Source organism: Podarcis gaigeae (genome assembly GCF_964106915.1).
Source record: "Podarcis gaigeae genome assembly, chromosome: 1".
Classification (NCBI taxonomy): Eukaryota; Metazoa; Chordata; class Lepidosauria; order Squamata; family Lacertidae; genus Podarcis; species Podarcis gaigeae.
The window spans coordinates 5893955-5918769 of NC_139678.1; the positions used below are offsets into that span (position 1 = coordinate 5893955).

Genomic DNA, 24815 nt, shown 5'->3' on the forward strand with positions numbered 1-24815 from the left:
CCTCTCGGCTGCTCCTCTTCCCTTCTCCCTTCTTCTCTCCACCCTGTGGTGTTAAAAGGACATCTCTGTGTGGAGCTTTATGGGATATATACACTTTCCTCTTTTTCAGCACTTTCTGCCTCACGGCTCCCTCCCTCCCCATTAATCTCTTTATTTCGGAGTTCCCACCTCCCTCCCTCTCTCTCCTATTTATTTTTTTTAATTCCCCCCCCCCCGAGTTTATTTCTCATTTCTTCTCGCCTTTCCTTCCTCAAATAGCCCCCTTCCCCATTGGCATTTTGGTCAAAGAACCCCCTTCCGTATTGGGGAGGGGGGCTTCTTCCTTCTTTTCTTCCTAGGGGAGTAAGTTTTAGGACGGCACCCCCCCCCAAAAAAAACGTGCCTCCCTATTTACTTCCCGTGTATAAGACTTACTATATTCCCCCCCCCTAATTTTTTAAAGTTTAAAAACTGGGGGTCGTCGTCTACACGGTTGCAATTCATTATTTCTTAATTTGGGGGCTCCAATTCATCATTTCTTAATTTGGGGCTCCAAAAATAGGGGTCTTCTTATACATGGGGGGCGTCTTATACATGGAAAAATACAGGAATTAAAATTCCCCTGCGCTCAGTTCTGCCCACCTCCCCTTTCCCTCTGCCTCCATCCTTCCCCCCTTCCCCATTCCCTTTTCCTTCCTCCTTTTTCCCTTTAAACTCTCCTTCCTTGCCCCCCCCCACTTTCTTTCCTTCCTCCCTCCCCATCTCCAGCCTCCTCAGCCCAGCCCACCTCCCCCCCCCCCCAGTTCCAGCTGTGCAGTTAATCCAGTCTGGCTTTGTGTCTGATGGGGAGCGGATGTGCCTGTCCTTACTGGGGTGAAGCCCCTCTTGGACCCCTTCTTTTGGGTGCGAGACCTCCGGGCCCCCCCCCCCCACCAACATGTCTCTTCTGGTAAGCAGCAGGTAAGCATGCTCAATGGGGGTGGGGCAGCATCCCCTTCATTATGGAAATTGCTTTATTGTTATTATTATTAACTGCTAAAGGCTTTCCGATTGCCATCAGTTCACATCTTCGAGGCATGTTTCTTAACATTCTGGGAAATTTAGTGAATCGTAATATTCTTCCTTAACATCAGTGCTTTTTTTCTGGGGGGACGCAGGGGTGCGCATACCCCTAAACATTTTGTGAATCTAAGTTTGGCCTCATCGATGAGCAGCATTTCAATATGAGTAGGAAAATGAGAGTGCCCCTAAACATATTTTTTTTAAGGGAAAAAAGCACTGCTTAACATTATGGGGGAAAGTGTATCTGGGGGGTTATTGAAACTGGAGTTGGTGGTCTGTTATTTGCATTGGCTGGGTATCTTTTTAGTGGGAAGAGGAGTAGGCTGAATTCTGACAAAATCTGGCTCGCTGATGATTTCATAACTGCCGACACATAAATGTAACTTCTTTTTTAGAAAACAGCTGAAGGCAAAACTTTTTAATGAGTCTGTGCCTTTAAGGTTGGAATTGGTGCTCGGTAATGAATTTTGATTCAAGAAGTTCCCAGTTTTAACCCGCTCTAGGGATGTGTATTAAAAAATGGATAGGCAATAAATGTTTAGGATCCTTGACTGCATTGCTGAAGGTTTTTCTGGACAGCATCTACTAGTGAGTAACCAAGCATTTGACTGTGTTACAGGTCACTTCAGTATCTTATATCCACCCACGGCATAAAGTGATACTCGGCTGACAGGCCACCCTTATTTCAAAGGATTACCCTTTATTCTGGAATATTCCCATCTCAAAACCAAGCACTGACTTATTTAAAAAAAAACTTTGATATGCCCACCACACTTTTCAAAAGTTAAAAAGCGAGGCTTTCTTCTCTTTCAAATGAAATTTCCAAGTGTAGCTTCTTCTAGCTCTACTTCATACATGGCACGCATTTTACATCTCATGTCTTGAAACATGCATGGAAATGCCACTTAAGAATGACTAAAATTCAGGTCTGATTCACTGCCACCTTCTATTCTGGAAATATTCCGGAAGCGATTCATTCAAAGCTAAACCTAGGTCTTCAGATGTGTGTCCTTTATTATAATGATAATAATAGATAATGATGATTATAATACTATAGCAGCAACACGTTGTGTGTGTCTTATGGAGAAACCACAAGGAACTAAAATGCTTGTTCTTGCCTTTTAGTGGTAGCTTGGTAGCTATTGAGATCTAGGCTGACAAAATATATGAAATAGCTCTGGATTGTTTGTTTGGCCCTGCTTACAATACATGTGTGAATATTTCTGGTCTCATATTGACACATGTGCGAGTACTATTATTATTGTTGTTACTATTATTAATCTATATGCTACCCATCTGACAGGGTTCCAACAGATTAAAACACAATACCACATCAAACATTAAAAACTTCCTCAAACAGGACTGCCTTCAGATGTCTTCTAAAAATCAGATAGTTGTTTATTTCCTTGACATCTGATGGGAGGGTGTGACTACCGAGAAGGCCCTCTGCCTCAATAGATGTTTCAGGATATGGCAATATACTTTGTACACAAATAGGTGCCTTCTTCTATTTCTAGAAATACAACTATTAGACTGTCCTTAGCTAGAATATAATTTTTACAAGATGACATTTAAAAATAAGCAACTAAATATCCACTTTGTTGTATTTAAGGAAACATTTTAAATAGAATTGGTGTTTTTATTTTACTCTTTTATTTTTGGAGTGTTAACAGGACTTCTTTTTAAAAATGGAATTATGATAAATACCTATTGAGGATTTCAATTCTGTTGAATTGCAGATCCATAATTAAGCTAAATATATTTCTGTGTAGGGGGAGAAACAAATTGTGGGTGTTTAAATGGGAGCTGCACAAGAGTAATGTTTTTCTTCAGTTTCCATTCATTTGAATGAGCCGTGCAAAGGAGAACCCAAGGCATTCTGTCCCCATTCATGACAATGGATTGAATAAACTGAGGCTTAACCCAGATATGATAGAGAGGCAGATAGTAGATGGTTTGTCTGCCAAGTTGAGTGGGTGGTTTTTGTTTTTATTTTTATTATGTATTTTGTGGTTTTATCTTGTGGTTTTATCTTGTGAACCACCCTGAGATCTGTGGGTATAGGGCAGTATACAAAATTAATAATAATAATAATAATAATAATAATAATAATAATAATAATAATAATAAATAATAATAATAATTTTAAAAACCTATTCTGGATGGGGTTGCACTCTCGCTAAATCATGGGTAGGCAAATTAAGGCCTGGGGGCCAGATCTGGCCCAGTTGCCCTCTAAACCCGGTCCACAGACAATCCAGGAATCAGCGTGTTTTTACATGAGTAGAATGTGTGCTTTTATTTAAAATGCATCTCTGGGTTATTTGTGGGGCATAGGAATTTGTTCATTCCCCCCCCCAAAAAAAATATAGTCTGCCCCCCCAAGGTCTGAGGGACAGTGGACCAGCCCCCTGCTGAAAAAGTTTGCTGACTCCTGCCCTAAGTAATCCAATTTGCAGTTTGGAGGTAGAGTAGTACCTCAGTTTAAGAGCTTAATTCGTTCTGGAGGTCTGTTCTTAACCTGAAAGTGTTCTTAACCTGAAGCACCTCTTTAGCTAATGAGGCCTCTCACTGCCGCCGCACCACTGCTGCGCGATTTCTGTTTTCATCCTGAAGCAAAGTTCTTAACCCGAGGTACTATTTCTGGGTTAGCGGAGTCTGTAACCTGAAGCGTCTGTAACCCAAGGTGCCACTGTACTCAGCATCCAATATTGTCACTACAGGTGTCCTCAGGGGCTGAAAATGTCCTGCCTTTTATCGACTTCTGGTGAGAAATTGGCTACAATCTTACTTGGACAGAGATAGCTTGGCCACGGTATGGTCATCCATGCTCTGATAACCTCCCCTTAGATTATTGTGTTATGTATGTAGCTGCCTTTGAAAACAATTACCTTGTTAGTCCAAAATGGGGCAGTGAGGTTGTTGACCAGGACTAGGCAACTGAAACATATTATGCTAGTACATTATCAGCTGTTCTGGCTTCTTGTTCATTTCCAGGCAGTTTTCCCACATATACCCAGACCTTGAGTCCATGATCTCTGAGTACTACCACCAGGTGTGATCCAACTAGTAGTGTGATAAGGCCTTCTCAGTAATATCACCCTGGTTGTGGAATGCCCTCCACAGAGAGCCTCACCTGACCCCTGTTATGTATTTTTTTTTCTGGTGCCAGATGAATACATTTTTATCCTTCCAGGCTTCTGAGGGAGGTTTTGGCTTTTAAGGTACCAATTTTATTGATTTTTCTCTGGCATTATGTGTTTTATAAGGGATTTTTACCAAGAAAGAAAAGAAAAGAAAAGAAGAGATTTGTACTTTGTATTGCTGAATTTTAGTAGTATTTATGTATTACACCTGAAAGTGAGGTTCTTCAGTTCACCACCCAGAGAAATGCCATAAATAAATAAGTAATATTGATTAACGTATGGAAGGATGCAGTTTGAATTTTCTGCCTCTGGCACCAAAACAAAGGTCTAGCACAGTTTAGTACACTTCACACTTCTTATACCTTACGTGCTGATGACTGAGATTCATTTGCCCAAAACAGCAACTGATAAAACAAAGTTTTTGCATGAAGTAATTTCCCCATCCCATGGCATTATCTCACTATCACAGTGTGATGCAGCAGCAAAAAAAGCTAATGTTATTCTCGGCTGCATCAGTAGAAGTATAGAGTCCAGATCAAGGGAAGTAAGAGTCCCACTCTGTTCTGCCTTAGTCATAAGACACTTGGAATACTGTGTCCAATTCTGGGCACCACAATTTTAAGAAGGATGTTGACAAGCAGGAAGGTGTGCAGAGGAGGGTGACCAAGATGATCAGAGGTCTGGAAACGAAGCCTTATGAGGAGCTCTTGAAGGAGCTGGGTATGTTTAGCTTGGAAAAGAGGAGACTGAGAGGAGATAGGAGAGCCATCTTCAGATATCTTAAGGGCTGCCCCATGGAAGAGGGAGCATGCTTGTTTTCTCCTGCTCTGGAGGATAGGACCCAATCCAGTGGCTTCATGTTGCAAGAAAGGAGATTCCGACTAAACATTCGGAAAAACTTTCTGACAGTAAGAGCTGTTCAGCAGTCGAACAGACTCCCACTGGAGGTGGTGGACTCTCCTTCCTTGGAGATTCCTAAGCATCTGTCATGGATGCTTTAGCTCAGATTCTTGCATTGCAGGGCATTGGACTAGATGACCCTTGAGGTCCCTTCTAACTCTTAAGATTCTATGATTCTCACAACTCATGTGACCAGGCACACAAATAATGGTTCCTAATGCCTCTTTACTGAAACAATGGGTTGGATTTTGCTGGTCTTGCATACTGGGAGTACAGTGGTACCTCAGGTTACATACGCTTCAGGTTACATACACTTCAGGTTACAGACTCCGCTAACCCAGAAATAGTGCTTCCAGTAGCACCTTAAAGACCAACTAAGTTAGTTCTTGGTATGAGCTTTCGTGTGCATGCACACTTCTTCAGATACACTGAAACAGAAGTTACCAGACCCTTCTATATAGTGAGAAGGTGGGGAGGGGTATTACTCAGAAGGGTGGTGGGAATGGGTGATTGGCAGATAGCTGTGATGAGCCTGTTGACGACTCTTAACGACTGCAATAGGTCTTACAGGAAAAAGCAAGGGGAGAGAAGGTGAAAAATGGCTTTGTCATGTATAATGAGATAAGAATCCAATGTCCTTGTTCAGACCAGGTCTCTCCATGGTTTTAAGTTTGGTAATAAGTTGCAATTCAGCAGCTTCTCTTTCCAGTCTATTTCTGAAATTCCAGAAATAGTTCTTCAGGTTAAGAACTTTGCTTCAGGATGAGAACAGAAATCGTGCTCCGGCGGCAGCAGGAGGCCCCATTAGCTAAAGTGGTGCTTCAGGTTAAGAACAGTTTCAGGTTAAGAACAGACCTCCGGAACGAATTAAGTACTTAACCCAAGGTACCACTTTACTCAAATAGGGCTTGCTTTAACTAGACATATATAGGATTGCACTGAGTCTCCAAATGACAAAAAATACAACACCGCACAGTTCTCTCTTAAGTCTGCTGAAGAGCTGACAGCCTGTTTTCTCAGCACTTTGTAGTTCAAGCCCAATATACCGTATTTACTACATTTTGAGTTCATGTTAACACCTGCAGAATTGGGACTACTGTAAGTACAATTGTAGTTAGTTGTGCTTCAATGAGTACCTGCATTAAAATACAACCAATCTTTGAAACAATATTTTATACATAGTTTTTAAAGAGAAAATGTATTTGGCACACAGGTTACAAAATACCTGAACTGAAAAGGGAATTTCCTCTTACCATTTCTACAGCTGAAGCTAGCTTTTAATTTCACTACTAGGCCAACAACAGTAATCACTCCCGGGCAGAAATCTTTTTAAAAACAAAACAAACTTGCAAGCAGTTTTCACAACATATTTGCTTATAGCGTATGGTAACTTTCATAGAATGTGTGTCCTTGATATGCTTTATAGTCTAAATGGTGCTCCGGTAGGTTTTATTCTGATGCCTATTTTGAGTTAAGCTGAGAGATCCATCTCTTGAGTGGTAGGAGGGCGGAATAAATTGCCCTTAAGAACAGAAGAGTGCTGATGGGCTGCAGCTTTTGGTATCTGTCTGGTTTCTTACCAACAGCACAACCTTAACCATGTCTACTCAAATGTAAATCCTGTTGAAGTGTAGGGACGCAGTGGCGCTGTGGTCTAAACCATGGGTAGGCAAACTAAGGCCCGGGGGCCGGATCCGGCTCAATCGCCTTCTAAATCCAGCCCGCAGACAGTCCGGAAATCAGCGTGTTTTTACATGAGTAGAATGTGTGCTTTTATTTAAAATGCATCTCTGATTTATTTGTGGGGCGTAGGAATTCATCCATTTCCCCCCCCCAATATAGTCCGCCCCCCCACAAGGTCTGAGGGACAGTGGACCGGCCCCTGCTGAAAAAGTTTGCTGACCCCTGACTGAGCCTCTTGGGTTTGCCAACCATTGCTGTGTCCTAGCTTCTGCCAACCTCGCAGTTGAATTCAAACCTGAGCAAATGGAACTAAGATTGCAGTTTAAATTACACTGGGATAGCAAATACTATTTGCTTGCAGCCTGCATGTATGCGTTTATAACATATTCATTCCTCCTATGGATTTATTACTGGAGATAGAATTTCTCTCTTTAGGGAAATGCAGGCATATGGATTCCCTGGTCTTTATCAGTCACTTGGAGGTTATCCATACTTCCACTTTCCCAGTGCCTAGAAAGCATGGGTCCGGGCAGTTTTCCACATGTCCCATACTTTCTAGGCAAGGATTATAAAATCATAGAATTGTAGAGTTGGAAGGGACTCCAAGGATCATCTAGTCCAACCCCCTGCTGTGCAGGAATCTCAGTGGTTTTGCCCTTGCCCTTCCACTTTCCCATGGAAAACCCGCTCTTTGGCAATAAATCAGAGCAAACATCAACCTGGAGAAAACCCAATTGACATTTGCTTTGATTCAGCAGTAAATATTGGATTTTCCCAGGGGAAAGCAATGGTGCAAGGGCAAGTCTGGATATGATTTTAGTCTCAGAAGAAGAATGTTATTCTGGGCCTCTTATATCTGTCCACACATGATGCAGGGTCCAAAATGACTGGTTTCAGACTTCTCCAATCTTCTGCTGTCCTCCCTGTTGTTGTGAAGATCTGTCAGATTTCTCCAAGGTGCTCCTGTAGGAGAAAATCTAGTCCAGAGGTGTCCAAATTTTTTTCAGAGGGCCAGATTTGATGAAGTGAACATGCATGACCTTTTTTTTAGGATTTTACCCCAAAGTTTAGAACCACGGAGAGGAACTGTCTATGAGGGCCAGATTGAACCGACAATCAGGTCAGATTAGGCCCCCAAAATGGACTTTGGATATGCCTGATATAGTCACTAGCTGTATGAGAGACGTGAAAAGAAACAACATTGGCTTCCGTGCTCTCCCTGAGATAAGAGTCCATTGCGATTGCAACCAACAAAAGAGACAGTCCTGTGTCAAAGAACAACGAATCAAACTCCTCCGCAGTGTTTTTCATGCTCTGATTACTTCTCTGTGGCAGAATCATATGGTCCAAAAGGAAGCCTTTATTTTATTGTCTCTGTGTGGGAGCTAGCTGCGTGCTTAAGTGTTTTGTCAAAGGCAGAATGCTTTTAAAAGGCTTTCAGTGTGTGCCCACTAACAAGTAAATTGTACATGGAAGATGTGAGCATCCTTTCTGCTGAGACCTATGTCACATCCGCTCTGTTTCTTAGTGAAAATAAAGCCTGCAAAGAAGATGCTCATAATGTGGTTTATCAAATGGCCCATTCCATCAGTGTTGCCCTCTGGGTGAAAATATACTTAATATCTCTGTGGTCTTTTGTTCTTATCTGTGTTGCTGGCATTAGTGAACATAAAGCTATATGCATTTATTTGGTTCAAATATCCTTGGGTTATGAAGATGTCGTTAAAGCCTGATTTGTGGGGGGTTGGGATGGAGACTTAGGGGAAGGAGAACAAGTTAAAGCATGAAATTAAGCAAGTCTGTACAGCTGGCACGAATCCCAATTTATATATGAGTGTTCCTCGTCTAAACCAAGGATGATTGGGAATTTTCTGGGTCTTGCTGTGTTGTTAAAATGGAAATGTCCTTACATTAAGTGACTGAGGTTATACTGGCGATCTTGTACATTTAGAATTTTGTATTTGCATAAGACCTTGTTCTGGTTTTGAACCTGCTTTTTGTGTTAATGTACTATTAGGTTCCTCTAGCCTTCAAAATGGTGCTGGCTAAGCATAACATTAATAAATAGCCCCTTTCTCTTGCTCATTTGAAGAGGAGGAGACAATGTCTGAGAAATCAGTGGCATCTACCCTCGGGGAATAGGACACAGACACTGGGTGCCTCTCAGTAGCAATATTGTGAGGGTAAATATAATGAAGGAAATAGATTAATTAAATGGAGAGAAGACCCGAGAGCTGTTTTTTTCAGTCATCTCAGTCCATTTAATAAGAAGAGGTGGAGAGCTGAGCTGGGAGAAATCAAAATGTAAGTGTGATGTAAAATGGTTGCTCCAAAAGTCTGATGGAAAGCCCTGTTTCTGTGTGTACAGATGAGCTCCTTCCTCTTTATCTTCAGCTGGGCAGGGGAAATATGCTTTGAGTTATAAACATGGAGAAGAATGTGTGTGTGTGTGCGCGCTTAGATTTCTCCAAAGGTTATGACATGTGTAAGATAATATTTCTCTGCAAAAGAATGTTTATTGTTAAGAAAGAGGGTTTATTGCTTTTGATTTATAGTCCAACATATCCCAACCGCGCAAGGTGATAAACATTATGTTTGTTTAAATAAATCTTTATCAGCAGTGGAAGGGACACTGTTTTTCATACCATTTACAGATGAGGCACTAGATTTGTGTCTTGGGCTGCAGTGTGAACACTAGGGAGTAAGCCCCACTGAGCACAGTGGGACTTACCTCAGAGTAAGCCTACATAGGATTGCTTAGTCCAGGCATCTCCAACCTTCAGCCCTCCAGATGTTTTAGACTACAATTCCCATCATCCCTGACCACTGGTCCTGTTAGCTAGGGATCATGGGAGTTGTAGGCCAAAACATCTGGAGGGCCGCAGGTTAGGGATGTCTGGTTAGTCTATCATCAGAGATCAACAAGGAAAACATTTCTCTGTTGAGGTTTTTCTACCCTTGACCTCTCAGTGGCTTTTGATATGACATAAAAGAAAAGATTAACGGGTTGTTGTTTTTTATGTGCCCTGATTTTCTTCCAAAAATGGCATTCAAGTCTTGAAATAACCATAAGCATCATAACATAAAATACTGTATTACAATTAACAGCAGATTCAAGCAGTTTAAAACCAAGAAATCAAAGTCTCAAAGACATAACCTCAAACAGTTAACAAACAAAAGCACTCAAGCTAGCAGAAAAAGCCCACTGGTCACCACTAGAACAGTGTTACCGGTCACCAAAGGCTCACATAAACAAAGACAGGCTTTGCCTGATGCCTAAAAGATAATAAGGACAGCTCCAGGTGAACATCCATCTAGAGGGAAATTCTATAATCAAAGCTTTCTATCTCCATTGGTGGCATTTCCATTTCTGGGAGCCAGCTGCTTAACTTCAGACTAGGGGGTTGCCTGAAGAAGGCCTCCAGTCACTATCTCATCCGTCCAGGAGAAGAAAGCCCTTAAAAGTACCTTGTTCCCAGGCCATGTAAATTCATGGCTACGTATTAGCAAAACTAGACCTTTGGCAACACTTGAAATAGGAGAGGACAGCTTTTGAGTAAACATGCATAGAAATCACTTGAAATTTCTGAAGACATTTCAGAAGAAGCTTGGTGTAGAACACATTGTGTTAATTGTGACTTCTTTTGGACCTCCTGCTGGAGTCAATAGGAATAAGCAGGGCAGCTTTATGCTGGTTCTAATGCTCTCCAGGCAGTTGAGGGTTTACTCCTTTGTGGACACTTGTGACCTGTTCTGTAAAGTTTCATAGCCCTCTTTCTGTCTGTATAATATCTGTATAAAATCACCGAGTGAAATCATTTGGTGTGCGGATGATGCCTGACTCCATTTTCCCTTTAGAACAGACCCAAAAGCAGCAGCTTCAGCTGCAAACAAGCTCTATTGGATGCACCGGACCATAGGAGGGGGAGAACGGAGGGGGGGTTCTTGTTCTCCCCCTCTAAGTCAAGGTGCGTTCAAGGTGCGTTCACCCGAAGCCTCCGGAGCCCAGCGGGAGTTCCCGTTGGGCTCCGGAGGCTTTGGGTTCCTTTCAACCTGCTCTTTGGGGCTGGCGGGGGGGGGAGCGCTGCTTTCCCCACCGCCAGCCTCCAAACCAGGTCGGGTTTGGAGGCTGCTATCCGCAGGCCTTGGGAGCCCGGCGAGCACTCCCGCCGAGCTCCCAAGGCTTGCGGATAGCTTCCTGGAGCCTGGAGAGCGAGAGGGGTCAGTGTGCACCGACCCCTCTCTCTCCCCAGGCTTCAGCGAAAGCCTCCATTCGCTCCATAGGACGCACACACATTTCCCCTTCATTTTTGGAGGGGGAAAAGTGCATCCTATAGAGCGAAAAATACGGTAGATGGGTTTACAAAATGCTGCCAATGCCAGCTAGTAGTCCCTTTTCTCCAGGGGTCAGTTTCCACTTGATGAATAATAGTCTTTCTCTTTTGGTGAACCAGGTTCACAGTTTTGCTGTGCTCCAGCATCTACTGCAGGTGTGGAGGAAACTTTGGGGCCTGTAGATGTTGTTGAACTACAACTCCCATCATCTCTGGCCATTGGCCAGGTTTGCTAGTGCTGATGTGAACTGTAGTTCAGCAACAGCTGGGGGGCCAAAGGTTCCCCACTTCTGGTCTGCCATCGGAAGCAGAGCTGAAACAGAGCGGTGGCTAAGGGAAGGTTCCACCAGCTGGTCATTTGGCCGGCAGTCTCACTGTATTTCTCATTCATTCTTCTTCACTAACTTCCAGGCTATACTCTTTGATGCACTCTTGAGAGGCGCAGAGAAGCCCCACCACCACCACCCCAAAAAAGTATTTGGAAACATTAGTTGGTGTGCAATGCAGGGGCCTGGCTTTTTGTGAAGGCTAGTCACCAAAATCGTGTGACATTGCACCTGTTCTAAACTGCACTGGCTTTTTGTTGGTTTCTAGACCTCACACAAAGTGTGGAAGAGGCTGTCCTCTTAATTTCTAACACAGGGCTGTGGCCTTTTCAATTGTAGGCCCTCTAGGGAATCTAAGCGTTGTAAAAAGGTAGAAGGTAAAGGACCCCTGGATAGATAAGTCCAGTCAAAGGCAACTATGGGGCTGCGGTGCTCATCCGCTTTTCAGGCCGAAGGAGCCGGCGTTTGTCCACAGAGAGCTTTCCAGGTCATGTGGCCAGCAGGACTGAACTGCTTCTGGCACAATGGGATGCTGTGACGAGTGCCAGAGTGCACAGAAATGCTGTTTATCTTCCCACCACAGCGGTACCTATTTATCTACTTGCACCGGTGTGCTTTCGAACTGCTAGGTTGGCAGAAGCTGGGACAGAGCAACGTGAGCTCACACCATCACACCGATTCGAACCATCGACTTTCCAATCGGCAAACCCAAGAGGCTCAGTGGTTTAGACCACAGAGCCACCCACTCCCCTAAGCATAGTGCTACCATCTTTTAAGATAGGTTAAATCGTATTGTAGTTTTGATACAGTACTTTGTTTTATTTGTTTGTAAATCACATTGAGTTAAAATATTTGCCTTAAAGGTAGTTTGTATGTGGCTTAATAATAAATAATATTAAAATACTCATTTAAAAAATGCCTTAAAGGTTCAAGTGCCCTTGCTCCACATTATAAATGTATTATGTTCCATTTGCATGTTTCTTATTCCCTGGGGCCAGCAATGTGTTTAGATAAACATTAAACAAAGGGGGAGGCAAACAAAGGCATGTGTTGTGCATGAGTTGAATCTTGAAGAAGGCTTAATTTTGGTAGTGTCATCCCCCCCCCTTGCAATCCCTTAAAAAAAAAGCCATCCATCATGGTCTTTCAAAATTGCTTTCATGAAAGGAACTGGATTTTATATAATCCTCTTCAATATGTAAAGCCCTAGATACTTCAAGTGCCTTGGGGGTGTCCTTTAAAAAGAAAAAGAGAAAACCCTTCATCTTGAAAAGCAAGTGACAAGAGTACCAAGAGATTCCCAGTATGTAACTTATGTATTTTTAATTAATTTCTGTCTTGAGTGTGACCTGAAAGTGTCAGTATAGAATAACATCTCTTAACATCACACTTATGTGAACTAATATTGAACAAGCATAACGTGAATCTTTTGAGCATGTAATATTTCTTGGCCTACTTTGCCTCTCTTCTGGGGTTTTTGCTCTTGAATGACTCACTGGCATGAATATATATAGCATTTGTGTAAAAAGGACAGGCAAAGCAAAACCCTCTCCAACAGCTCTCAGCTACCTGCTGCCCTCCAGATGTTTTTGACCACAATTCCCTTTACCACCAGCCACTATGAAGGGGGCAGACATCTGGGGGGAGAGCGTTTGGCAACCCCACCCACCATTGAACCCAATGTGTTTTGACTTTATGTGATTTTGGCCCATGTAAGTTGCAGGTTTACTGTACAGCACTTGTCCCAACGGCGTGGTGGTGGTCCTGGAAGTGTGCCCACTTCCAGCGATGACATTAAGCCCTCTCTGCAGTTTATCTCTCATAATATGACCATGGAGGAAGTCCTTGAGAGCTAATTAAGTTAGAATTGTGCTTCAGGTGATACAGATGTCCATCAGCCACAGTTCCATTTGTCTGGAAGCACTGGAAGTCACACCTATTTACCATGGCCTTTTGCACTTGAGTTGTTCATTTTTAGGACCCTTTCTTACTCTATTATATGTAGTTGTTTCCCCAGCTGTTGTTAGACTACAACTCCCATCATCCCTAGCTAGTAGGACCAGCGATCAGGGATGATGAGAGTTGTAGTCCAGCAACAGCTGGGGACCCAAGTTTGAGAAACACAGATTTAAAATGATAAAGAATTTGGAACTCTGGTAGTCTGTTCTTTTTTTAATAATAAAAAAACAACAACATTAAGCAAGTCACTATGGGTATTCCAGTGTGTAGCTGGCACAAATGCTAATATTTATAGCTCCACAGGTAAAAAGGATCTTCCATGAATATGGTGTCCATGTGAGCTAATCGCCTTGATCTGAATATCAGTGGAATAAGCTAGCAAGATATAACCTGGAGTTTAGCTTCGATTTGCATTTCCACCCACAAACGTTTCAAAATATCGAATAAAATACGATTGTCCTCATTCTGTGGCAGATATAGATTATCTGATTCAACCTCTCCCTCCAATTAATTAGTAACGCTTTCCTAAGTGGATATCTGCCAGCCAAGGCTTGATTCTTGGAAACAGGTTAACCCCTTAATTCCCAAACCACACCACATGCAGGATTTTTACAGCAGTGGAACGTCTCCACGCAATGTCTGCCACATTGAGCTCCTGAAGGAAGTATGGGATAACAAAAGAGGAAGAATATACGGCATTTAGTTACAGATAGGTAGCCGTGTTGGTCTGCCATAGTCAAAACAAAAAAAATTCCTTCCAGTAGCACCTTAAAGACCAACTAAGTTAGTTCTTGGTATGAGCTTTCATGTGCATGCACACTTCTTCAGATACACTGAAACAGAAGTTTCCAGACCCTTGCCAACAGTGTCCTTCAGCTCTCTATATTGGACAAACAGGCCAGACCTTACGCCAAAGAATAAACGGACATAAATCGGACATCAGGAATCACAAGACAGAGAAACCAGTAGGAGAACACTTCAATCTCCCAGGACATTCTATACAAGATCTCAAAGTAGCTGTTTTACCAGAAAGGAATTTCAGAAATAGACTGGAAAGAGAAGCTGCTGAATTGCAACTTATCACCAAACTTAAAACCATGGAGAGACCTGGTCTGAACAAAGACCTTGGATTCTTATCTCATTATACATGACAAAGCCATTTTTCACCTTCTCACCCCTTGCTTTTTCCTGTAAGACCTATTGCAGTCGTTAAGAGTCGTCAACAGGCTCATCACAGCTATCTGCCAATCACCCATTCCCACCACCCTTCTGAGTAATACCCCTCCCCACCTTCTCACTATATAGAAGGGTCTGGAAACTTCTGTTTCAGTGTATCTGAAGAAGTGTGCATGCACACGAAAGCTCATACCAAGAACTAACTTAGTCGGCATTTAGTGCTTGTCTCAGTATGAACTTAACGGATTAAGTGGAATTCTAATCACCCCACAGAAACCAGTATAGTCCTTTCCTTTCCAATAGAGCTTCTGTTGTGCTGCTGGGCACACGAGCACTGTGGCTCGGCCCTTTATGTCAAGATGCTCTTCAAAACCTCCCCTAGGAACATGGAGCATCGTGCACTATCCTTGCTCCTTGTTTGCAGCTCTACTGCTTTTCCTGGAAGTAGTTCAAAGCCTGGGGAAGGACAAGCCACCAGATATTCCTAGGGAGGGTGCAGAAAGGCTGTGAACAGCTTGGCTCTGATGCTTCATGCCTGGGTGAAGGAAGGCTGAGTACAGTGGTACCGCAGGTTAAGTACTTAATTCATTCCAGAGGTCCGTACTTAACCTGAAACTGTTCTTAACCTGAAGCACCACTTTAGCTAATGGAACCTCCTGCTGCCGCTGTGCCGCCAGAGCCCGATTTCTGTTCTCACCCTGAAGCAAAGTTCTTAACCTGAAGCACTATTGCTGGGTTAGCGGAGTCTGTAACCTGAAGCGTATGTAACCTGAAGCGTATGTAACCCGAGGTACCACTGTATATGCTTGGGGTTATTACACATGTACTCATAACATAAGCTGAGGACTGTCTTTTTTCTTTCCGTAGGTACATTCGAAAAGCACCTGATGGAAGCTTTCTGAGATAGAAACTGGTTCCGGAGGATTTGGCAACGGTAGCCTTGGAACTTTCGTGAATCCGGTTGCATTTGTGGGGAAATGGCAGAAAATAAAGAAAGGAGCCCTAAAAATCCAGATGTGAGACCTAAAACCAGCCGGAGTAGAAGCGCAGACAGAAAGGACGGCTATGTGTGGAGCGGAAAGAAGCTTTCCTGGTCAAAAAGGAGCGAAGGCAGTTCTGACGCTGAAACGGCCAGCACCTCAGGGAAATCCATGTTTAGTTTAAGGAACCAGGAGAGGAAACACAGCTGTTCCTCTACTGAGCTGGACTTGGAGCGTTCCTGCGGCCACAGACTCCTAGGCCGCTCCCTTAAGCAGAAACTGCAGGATGCTATGGGCCAGTGCTTTCCCATAAAGAACTGCAGCAGTCGACATTCTTCGGTGCTTCCATCCAAGAGAAAGATCCATATCAGCGAGCTCATGCTGGACAAGTGTCCTTTCCCGCCACGATCCGAACTAGCCTTCCGGTGGCATTTAATCAAACGGCACACTGCTCCCGTAAGACAGGCGTCCGAAAGTTGGTTAAGTATGGAGCCGTCACAAGGTGAAGGGAGGAACGGGGAACTCAGGGGCGTTGAGAGTGCCGAAGAAGGAGAGTCAGCGGTTTTGCAGGCATGCAGCATTCCTGACGTTGCAGCCTGCAGGTGCGACCCTCAAGGTGACACTGCCGCAGGCAAGCAGCTAAGGAACAGCAGAGAGGAAAGTGACATGGACTCCGATGATGAGGTGGTGATGCTATGCACTAGCTCTAGGAAGAGAAACAAGCCACGGTGGGAAACAGATGACGAGCTGCTGCAGCTGGAAACCCCTCCTAAATATCACACCCAGATAGATTATGTCCATTGTCTTGTCCCTGACCTCCTTCAGATCAATAATAATCCCTGCTACTGGGGAGTGATGGATAAATACGCGGCAGAAGCACTTTTAGATGGGAAGCCAGAAGGGACGTTTTTGCTGCGAGACTCTGCCCAGGAAGATTACTTGTTCTCGGTCAGTTTTAGGCGTTACAGCCGGTCCCTTCATGCCAGGATCGAGCAGTGGAATCACAACTTCAGCTTCGATGCCCACGACCCATGCGTCTTCCATTCTCCCGACATCACTGGACTCCTGGAACATTACAAAGATCCAAGCTCTTGCATGTTCTTTGAGCCGCTTCTCTCGACTCCCTTAAACAGGACTTTCCCCTTTTCCCTTCAACATATATGCAGGACAGTTATTTGCAACAACACGACTTACGATGGCATAGACGCCCTTCCCGTTCCGCCCTCTGTGAAGTTGTATCTGAAAGAATATCACTATAAGTCCAAAGTTAGAGTCCTCAGGATTGATGTACCAGACCAGCAACTCTAGAAGACTTTCTGAGAGACCTTTAGCAGTCTCTGTCCTTTCCCCTCTAAATAATTGTTTTCCCCTGAAAAGAATTATTTATAGTCTCATCAACTGAATTCTGCCTGAGCCTTATGGTCCAAATAGATTTTTATTCTGCAGCTCCAACAGGCAGATTTTTTTGGGTGAAGACACAAAATCTGTGCTTTTATTGGTAATAATATTCTATAGGGTTTTATGGAATTTCAAGTAGATTTTTTTTAAGTTTTCACTCAAGCCTAACCTTTTAGATTGAAGCTAAGTCAAAATGAATTTTGACTTGTCTTTTATATACTGTGATTTATATGCAGTACAGGCATGTTTGAAACACTGTATGCAATGTCTACTCAAGAGTGACTAATTTGTATTTTATACCTTTCTTTGAAAATTAGTACTTGGTCCTCTCTATAAAAAGTAAAATTAATGTCTATTTATGCTGCTGCTGCTACTGTGTGGCTTCTTAATTTTCGTCATAACATAAATACATTATCTGTCTTTTGAGTGCATGTGACCATAATCTGGTGTATGGCACAACATAATTTGGTTCTTCTGATCATTTTTTATGTGTTTTAAAACTATGTACTGAGCTTAGATTGCCTCGTTTGGAAATATCTACCAAGAACCCAGAACGATAATGCACCATATTAAGCGATCCCAGTGTAAAAAGTTAGTAAATGTTTTACAAGGAATTAAATCATGGGCAGGGCATCCGATTGGGGGCAGACCTCACAAGCTATTAACTATATGTGCTAAAACAAATGTGAATTCCCAAATAAGACAACACTGGGATAGCTCAGTAGGTAGAACATGAGATGCTTAACCTCAGGGTTGCAGGTTTGAGCCCCACGTTGGGCAAAAGATCCAGGCATTGCAGGGGGCTGGACTAGATGACCCTCGTGGTTCCTTCTAACTCTTCAGTTCTAAGAACGAGAGATGTGGACCTCCTGCCTCTCACACACACAACTCAGTCTTGCATAGCGTTGCCATGTTTTAAAAAGTGAAAATCCGGACACAAAAGTTGCCGAGCTTTTCTGGGCACAGCTGTTGAGCTTTTTTCTTGGTTTTTGAGCAATTTTTAAGGATATTTGCCAAAAAAAATCAACACTTCCAACATGGGTTGCCATACTTCTGGGTTTCCCTGGACATTTTCGGAAATTTGACCCAGACGCAATTCACGGATATGTCTGGGGAAACCGGGGCATATGGAGGCCCTAGTCTTGCTTAGATTAGCACTCTCTTGTCATTTTCCCACCCCCAAAACTGCCCAGCTCTAACCATTGTAGTTTTACATGGTTAAAACTACAGTAACCTTTCTCCAAAAGCGTGGACAGTACCTGGTTGGACAGATGTATTATTTCTGCATTCTTCAGGCCCGTTGCATAGTTAATACAGGAGAGTATTTTCACTGCAGACATCGGGGGTTCTCTGTGAGCAGAGACAAGCAGGTAGCCTGAAGACCGAAGTTTATAGGAAAACATCATCCTCTTTCAGGCATGCGTCTCTCAAACAAAGTATAAATTGAACTAGATATGCGCTTTGTCCTCCCATCTCAAGGACAGCACTGTGTCCCCTCAGGACTAAGAAGTAGATTATTAGGCTTTTTCCTCACTTGCTATTTTAAAATAGCTTTCGAACTCCAGAGGTCTCCCTGGAGAGTCAAGAGGGCATTGGTCCTCGTACAGCAAGCGCCAGACACTCACTTAGAAATTTATGAATAGGTCTTGGTGAATTACCTATTCTCCAGGCACACTTTTTAGCATTGCTTCTCTGTCGATTAGTTCCTTCTATTTCAGTCATAAAACTACCTAGTTTTCAGCTTTAATAATATCAATGGGAAGGGTCTTTTTAAAAAAAAAATCAAACCCCAGGCAGTGGTGTAGCTTTCTCTTCTTCCTCCCACCCTGAATGTACCTTTCCCCCACGGGATTAATATTTTTGAATTAATCTTGTTTCATTTAAAAAGAAGGAATCCCAATTTTCACTTTTAAAAGTTCTCAAGACGACCTCTATCTGTCCCTGTAGTTGCTCCTTTTAGCTTTTATTTCATCTGCATTCTGATACTATTCCTCCTCTCCTAATTGCTTTGTATTTACATTTCCTTCTCCCTTGTAGCACTGTGAGTAAAGGTAAAGGGACCCCTGACCATTAGGTCCAGTCGTGACCAACTCTGGGGTTGCGGCACTCATCTCACTTTACTGGCCGAGGGAACCGGTGTACAGCTTCTGTGTCATGTGGCCAGTGTGACTAAGCCGCTTCTGAAGAACCAGAGCAGCGCACAGAAACGCCATTTACCTTCCCGCCAGAGCAGTACCTATTTATCTACTTGCACTTTGACATGCTTTTGAACTGCTAGGTTGGCAGGAGCAGGGACCGAGCAATGGGAGCTCACCCCGTCGCGCGGATTTGAACCACCGACCTTCTGAAACACTCTGTTTCACAAGGCTTTTAAGTGTGGAATCCAATAAAGCTAGCATTTTCCTAGAGGCAATGCAAGGACCACGTCTCAGACTATGTGCAGGGGTCAGCAAACTTTTTCAGCAGAAGGCAGGTTCCCTCAGACCTTGTGGGGGGCCTGATTATATTTGGGGGGGGGGAGAGAATGAATTCCTATGCCGCACAAATAGCCCAGAGATGCATTTTAAATAAAAGCACACATTCTACTCATATAAAAACACCAGGCAGGCCCCACAAATAACCCAGATATGCATTTTAAATACAGTGTTATCTCGGGTTACAGGCGTTTCAGGTTACAGACTCCCAGAAATAGTACCTCGGGTTAAGAACTTTGCTTCAGGATGAGGACAGAAATTGTGCAGTGGCGGTGCGGCAGCAGCGGAAGGCCCCATTAGCTAAAGTGGTGTCTGAGGTTAAGAACAGTTTCAGGTTAAGAACGGATCTCCGGAACGAATGAAGTTCTTAACCCGAGGTACCAATGTAAAAGCACACATTCTACTCATGTAAAAACATGCTGATTCCCGGACCATCCACGGGCTGGATTTAGAAGGCGACTGGGCCGGATCCAGCCTCCGGGCCTTAGCTTGCCTACCCATGGACTATGAAAGTGCTGCTATTAGCACAATAACATTTGACAGGGCAACAGAACTTCCTCTCCCTCTTCTCTCCCTGCGCACCCCCTAAATCCTTTCTGAGTTTTCCTAGGATAATACATTTTTATATTTTAAACTACAATGAAAGCAACTTATTTTAAAAAAATGTTTAAGGAAAATCACTTTGCATGTGTGCAAAGTTAGAACCTGCACGTCCGGCAGGGGTGTGTGTGCGGGAAATAATAGTAAGAGGGTTTCGGTTTCTGGAGCATGGCAGCTGCACTTACTAATGTTCATCGCTTGTTACTGTGTGTTGAGGGAGTATAGAAAACCTTTTGTCGGAGCCAGAACAAAGGAATGTTATTCCCACCTGCCTTCTCTCTGTCTCTCTCGCTCTCGCTGTGACCAGAGAGAGCCACGGAGCTCCTCTCACCATCTTTTATGAGTCTCTGCAGGAATGTGCTTTAGGTATACCCTGACGCATGAGCAAGCTCGAGAAAGCACCTTTCATGTTGAGGGAACCAGCTGGCAAGAGAGCCGACAGTCTCTGCTGTACGTCTGCAGATTTCCCCAGAGAAGCCCTAATTCCCATTTTCATTTTTCTCAGAAAAGAAGCCTAGTCCGTGCACAGCCTGACACAAGAGGGGAAATGCAGATTCCGTTCATTGGTTTTGTCAGAAACTAGCCTGCTCCTGCCTTTCTGCATTTCTTGGCCAATGAACAAGGTCATAATAACGACTGACATTAATGAAAGCACATCTAGTCAAAGCGAAGGCTGAAGTCGCGACACCCAGTGAAGGAGTTTCTGAGTTCATTTTCAAGCCTTCTGCTGGGCGTATTCGCAGCATTTTCAGTCTACACTGGGGCTGGCCGGCACTGCAATTCCATTCAGAAAAACGGCTGAATAGCTAGCTCCTGAGAAAGTCTCAGGAGGACAAAACCCAGAAAACAGTTGGCTTACAATGCTGCAACAGCAGCAACATCTTCCTTACTAACATGAATGAAAAATGACCCTGGCTGGGGAAAATGGCTAGCATGGAAGCCACCGTCGTTCTGAGCCAGAGAAAACCAGGATCGTTTAGTGAAAAGCAGAAGGTCAAGGGATAATCTTACAACTTGCTGCAATATTTATGTTTTCATCTTAGATGTAGCATTCCTTCCTGTGGTGTCTTGTTTCCACAACAGAAGCCGTTTTTCTCCCCCGAACTTTACTATCTCGGCAGGCAAAACAGCTCATCCCATTGGCCACTGTGTGAGCAAAAATAGGAACTGTCCACTCCTTCTGCCCTGCTAGTGACCGCAGCTCTTTTTAGTTGCAGCATGTAGCATTAGGGCCCTCAAGGGTGGAGAGATTCCACATTAGCCAACCAAATGCCAAGCCAGAAAAAAGGTGAGTTTTTGGGGTTATCTTATAAAAACGGCACCCTTCTGTAAAGAAGAGACTTTACAGTTAAATTATGTATGTGTCATCAACCAGGAAAGATAGGCTACTCAAAGCTTATCACAATAAAAGCATCCAGTAGGAAAATAGTCAGTAGTGATGTATGGAAGTGAGAGCTGGACCATAAAGAAGGCAGATCGCCGAAGAATTTATGCTTTTGAATTATGGTGTTGGAGGAGACTCTTGAGAGTCCCATGGACTGCAAGAAGAACAAACCGATCCATTCTTAAGGAAATCAGCCCTGAGTGCTCACTGGAAGGACAGACCCTGAAGCTGAGGCTCCAAGACTTTGGCCACCTCATGAGAAGAGAAGACTCCCTGGAAAAGACCCTGATGTTGGGAAAGATGGAGGGCACAAGGAGAAGGGGGCGACAGAGGACGAGATGGTGGGACAGTGTTCTTGAAGCTACCAGCATGAGTTTGACCAAACTGCGGGAGGCAGTGGAAGACAGGAGTGCCTGGCGTGCTCTGGTCCAGGGGGTCACGAAGAGTCGGACACGACTAAACCACTCCCTGGAAAAGACCCTGATGTTGGGAAAGATGGAGGGCACAAGGAGAAGGGGAAGACAGAGGACAAGATGGTTGGACAGTGTTCTCGAAGCTACGAACATGAGTCTGACCAAACTGCGGGAGACAGTGGAAGACAGAAGTGCCTGGCGTGCTCTGGTCCAGGGGGTCACGAAGAGTCAGACACGACTAAACGAGTAAACAACAACAACAAGGAAAATAGTGCCCAAAAGTAGCTGGGAATGGGAGAAAGTGAAGTTATAACAATGACGACTTTTATTGTTGTATCCAGCTGTTATGTATATTTCACCAGCACAGTGGTCAGGGATGGTAGGTGTTGTCTGAAACCTCCCCAACCTGGTGCCCTCCAGATGTTTAGGATACAAGACCCATCAGCCCCAGCTGCATGGCCGATGGCCAGGGGCAGTGAGAAGTGTAGTCCCAAACAGTTTGGGGGAGGCTGATTTATAGAATCGAATCACTGTGTGTGTTTATGTATCTGTGGTGAGTTGCCTGGGTTTTGAATCTGCCGCTGTGGTTCCCTTAGTTCCCAGCACAGTACAGTCATACCTCGGGTTGAATACGCTTCAGATTAAGCACTTTCAGGTTACTTCCATGTTTCATCGCTTGCACATGCGCAGATGCTCAAAATGACATCATGCGCAGAAGCGGCAAATTGCCGCACGTGCAGACGCGGGTTGTGTTCGCTTCAGGATGCGAACGGGGCTCTGGAACGGATCCCATTTACATCCAGAGGTACCACTGTACCCTGTTTGGGTTGGGGGTGTAATCCTGCAAGTATTAACCCTTGCAGAAGAAGAGGTCTAGCAATCCACTTAAGCCTCCAAAATAGACTCCGGTTCTCCAGCTTTTTATAGTAGGGCAGATAATAATAATAATAATAATAATAATAATAATAATAATAAATTTTATTTATACCCTGCCCTCCCCGGCCAGAGCCAGGCTCAGGGCGGCTAACACCAGCAAAATTACAGTAAAAACATAATAGGGGGGGAAACCAATTTAAAATACAGCTTAAAATGCAATTTAAAATGCAGCCTCATTTTAAAAGTAGCCATAGATCAAAACCATAAGGGGAGGGAAAGGGTCAGACTGAGTCCAAACCAAAGGCCAGGCAGAACAGCTCTGTCTTGCAGGCCCCGCGGAAAGATGTCAAGTCCCGCAGGGCCCTGGTCTCTTGTGACAGAGTGTTCCACCAAGTCGGGGTCAGTACTGAAAATGCCCTGGCCCTAGTTGAGACCAATCTACTTTTAAAATGGGCTACTTTTAAAATGAGGCTGCATTTTAAATTGCATTTCATTTATGATTCTACTGTAATTTTACTGGTGTTAGCCGCCCTGCGCCTGGGTCTGGCTGGGGAGGGCGGGGTATAAATAAAAATTGTCATCATAGAATCATAGAGTTGGAAGAGACCACAAGGGCCACAGAGTCCAACCCCCTGCCAAGCAGGAAACACCATCAGAGCACTCCTGACATATGGTTGTCAAGCCTCTGCTTAAAGACCTCCAAAAAGGAGACTCCACCACACTCCTTGGCAGCAAATTCCACTGTCAAACAGCTCTTACGGTCAGGAAGTTCTTCCTAATGTTTAGACGGAATCTTCTTTCTTGTAGTTTGGAACCATTGCTCCGTGTCCGCTTCTCTGGAGCAGCAGAAAACAACCTTTCTCCCTCCTCTATGTGGCATCCTATTATTATTATTATTATTATTATTATTATTATTACCCTATGGTTGGAGGCAGCAATGCTTCTGCACTCCCGTTGTTGGAAAGAGAGGAGGAGAGGGGTCTCTTGCGCCTGGGCCCCTCTTATGTGTTGGGGCACCTAGTTGACCATTGTGAGAGCAGCATGCTGGACTAGCTGGGCCCTGGCCTGATCCAGCAGCCTCTTATCACGTTCTCATGTTCCTTAGTCCACCAGAAGACAGGCAGGTGGTCATCTGTAGCAGCCAAAGCTTCTGAACTATCTTTAAGGGCGTTCCACATTTGCCAGTCACTGTGATGGCAAAACGACTGGATGCCTGTGGCAAGCTCCTTTGTCTTCCAGGAAAGGGTGCGGGCAGCAAATCAGATTCAGCTGATAAAATGCACTCTAGGCCTGTTGCCTGATATGCAAGGCTTGCGCTAAGGTGGCTTTCCTACGCATGGCCCAAAAATGAGGGCACAGATGTGCGTAGAATCTGCCGATCCGAATTTATATTTATAGCTGCAGAATTTAGAACTAATGGGAGGAGTTCAACGTTGGGCTCCTCTGATCGTTCCGCCATCTCCTCTCTCTTGCTTTTGGGGGGGGGGTTCTCCTGGCCCCCCAGGGCAAAATTTGGGCATGCAGAGAGTGTGCATTGTGCTTCTGCTAGCATGCCAGCTTAGCTGAATCCCGCCCAATTTCCATAGCCAACATCAACAGTGTAAATTAAATAGAAATGCAAAACATCTCACTGTAGCGGAAAACACACCTGTATGGCAAGTGACCTGTGCACAGTTCTGCTGCTCAGGGGCTCACTGTTGATGGGCAACCTCAAGACCCCTGTGGGTCTCCTTTCTGAGGGAAAGAGCACCTCAGAAGAACAGTAAAAAAAGAGGGGACAGCCCTGGGGCTCAACAAGGCAAAATTCATTATTACAGCTCAGGGCCAGCACAAACATAAGGCAAGGTGAGGCGACTACCTCAGGTGGCAGGATCCACAGAGGCAGCAGAGCCTGGTGGAGATCTTTATTCAGCCCTTCTTCCTGATATCGATCTTCACTCACCCCTTCTTCCCTGGCAGGGAGGGTGGCATTTTGTGGTTTGCCTCAGGTGTCAAAATCTTTTGCGCCAGCCCTCTTACAGACTTTCTCTCCACCACCCTATTTTCTCTCGTTCTTTAGAACAGTCTAGGACACGGGGCAGCAAACTTTTTCAGCAGGGGGCCGGTCCGATGTCCCTCAGACCTT

General features: G+C 44.2%; 2 protein-coding genes across 4 annotated transcripts in view; both read left to right on the forward strand.

Annotated features, from left to right (window-relative positions):
* Positions 1–24815, forward strand: part of CGRRF1 (cell growth regulator with ring finger domain 1) — a 451182-nt gene that overhangs the window by 272603 nt on the left and 153764 nt on the right. The window lies entirely within an intron of this gene.
* SOCS4 (suppressor of cytokine signaling 4) lies at positions 330–17304 on the forward strand. Of its 3 annotated transcripts, none has more exons than XM_083736594.1 (2): positions 330–939; positions 15433–17304. In XM_083736594.1, exon 2 carries the CDS (start codon positions 15543–15545, stop codon positions 16851–16853), a length of 1311 nt encoding a protein of 436 aa, XP_083592720.1. In that variant the 5' UTR covers positions 330–939; positions 15433–15542; the 3' UTR covers positions 16854–17304. The 3 variants fall into 3 exon arrangements, with proteins under 3 accessions (XP_083592720.1, XP_083592721.1, XP_083592722.1); XM_083736595.1 differs by having other exon boundaries at positions 330–928; XM_083736596.1 differs by lacking the exon at positions 330–939 and adding an exon at positions 4246–4265.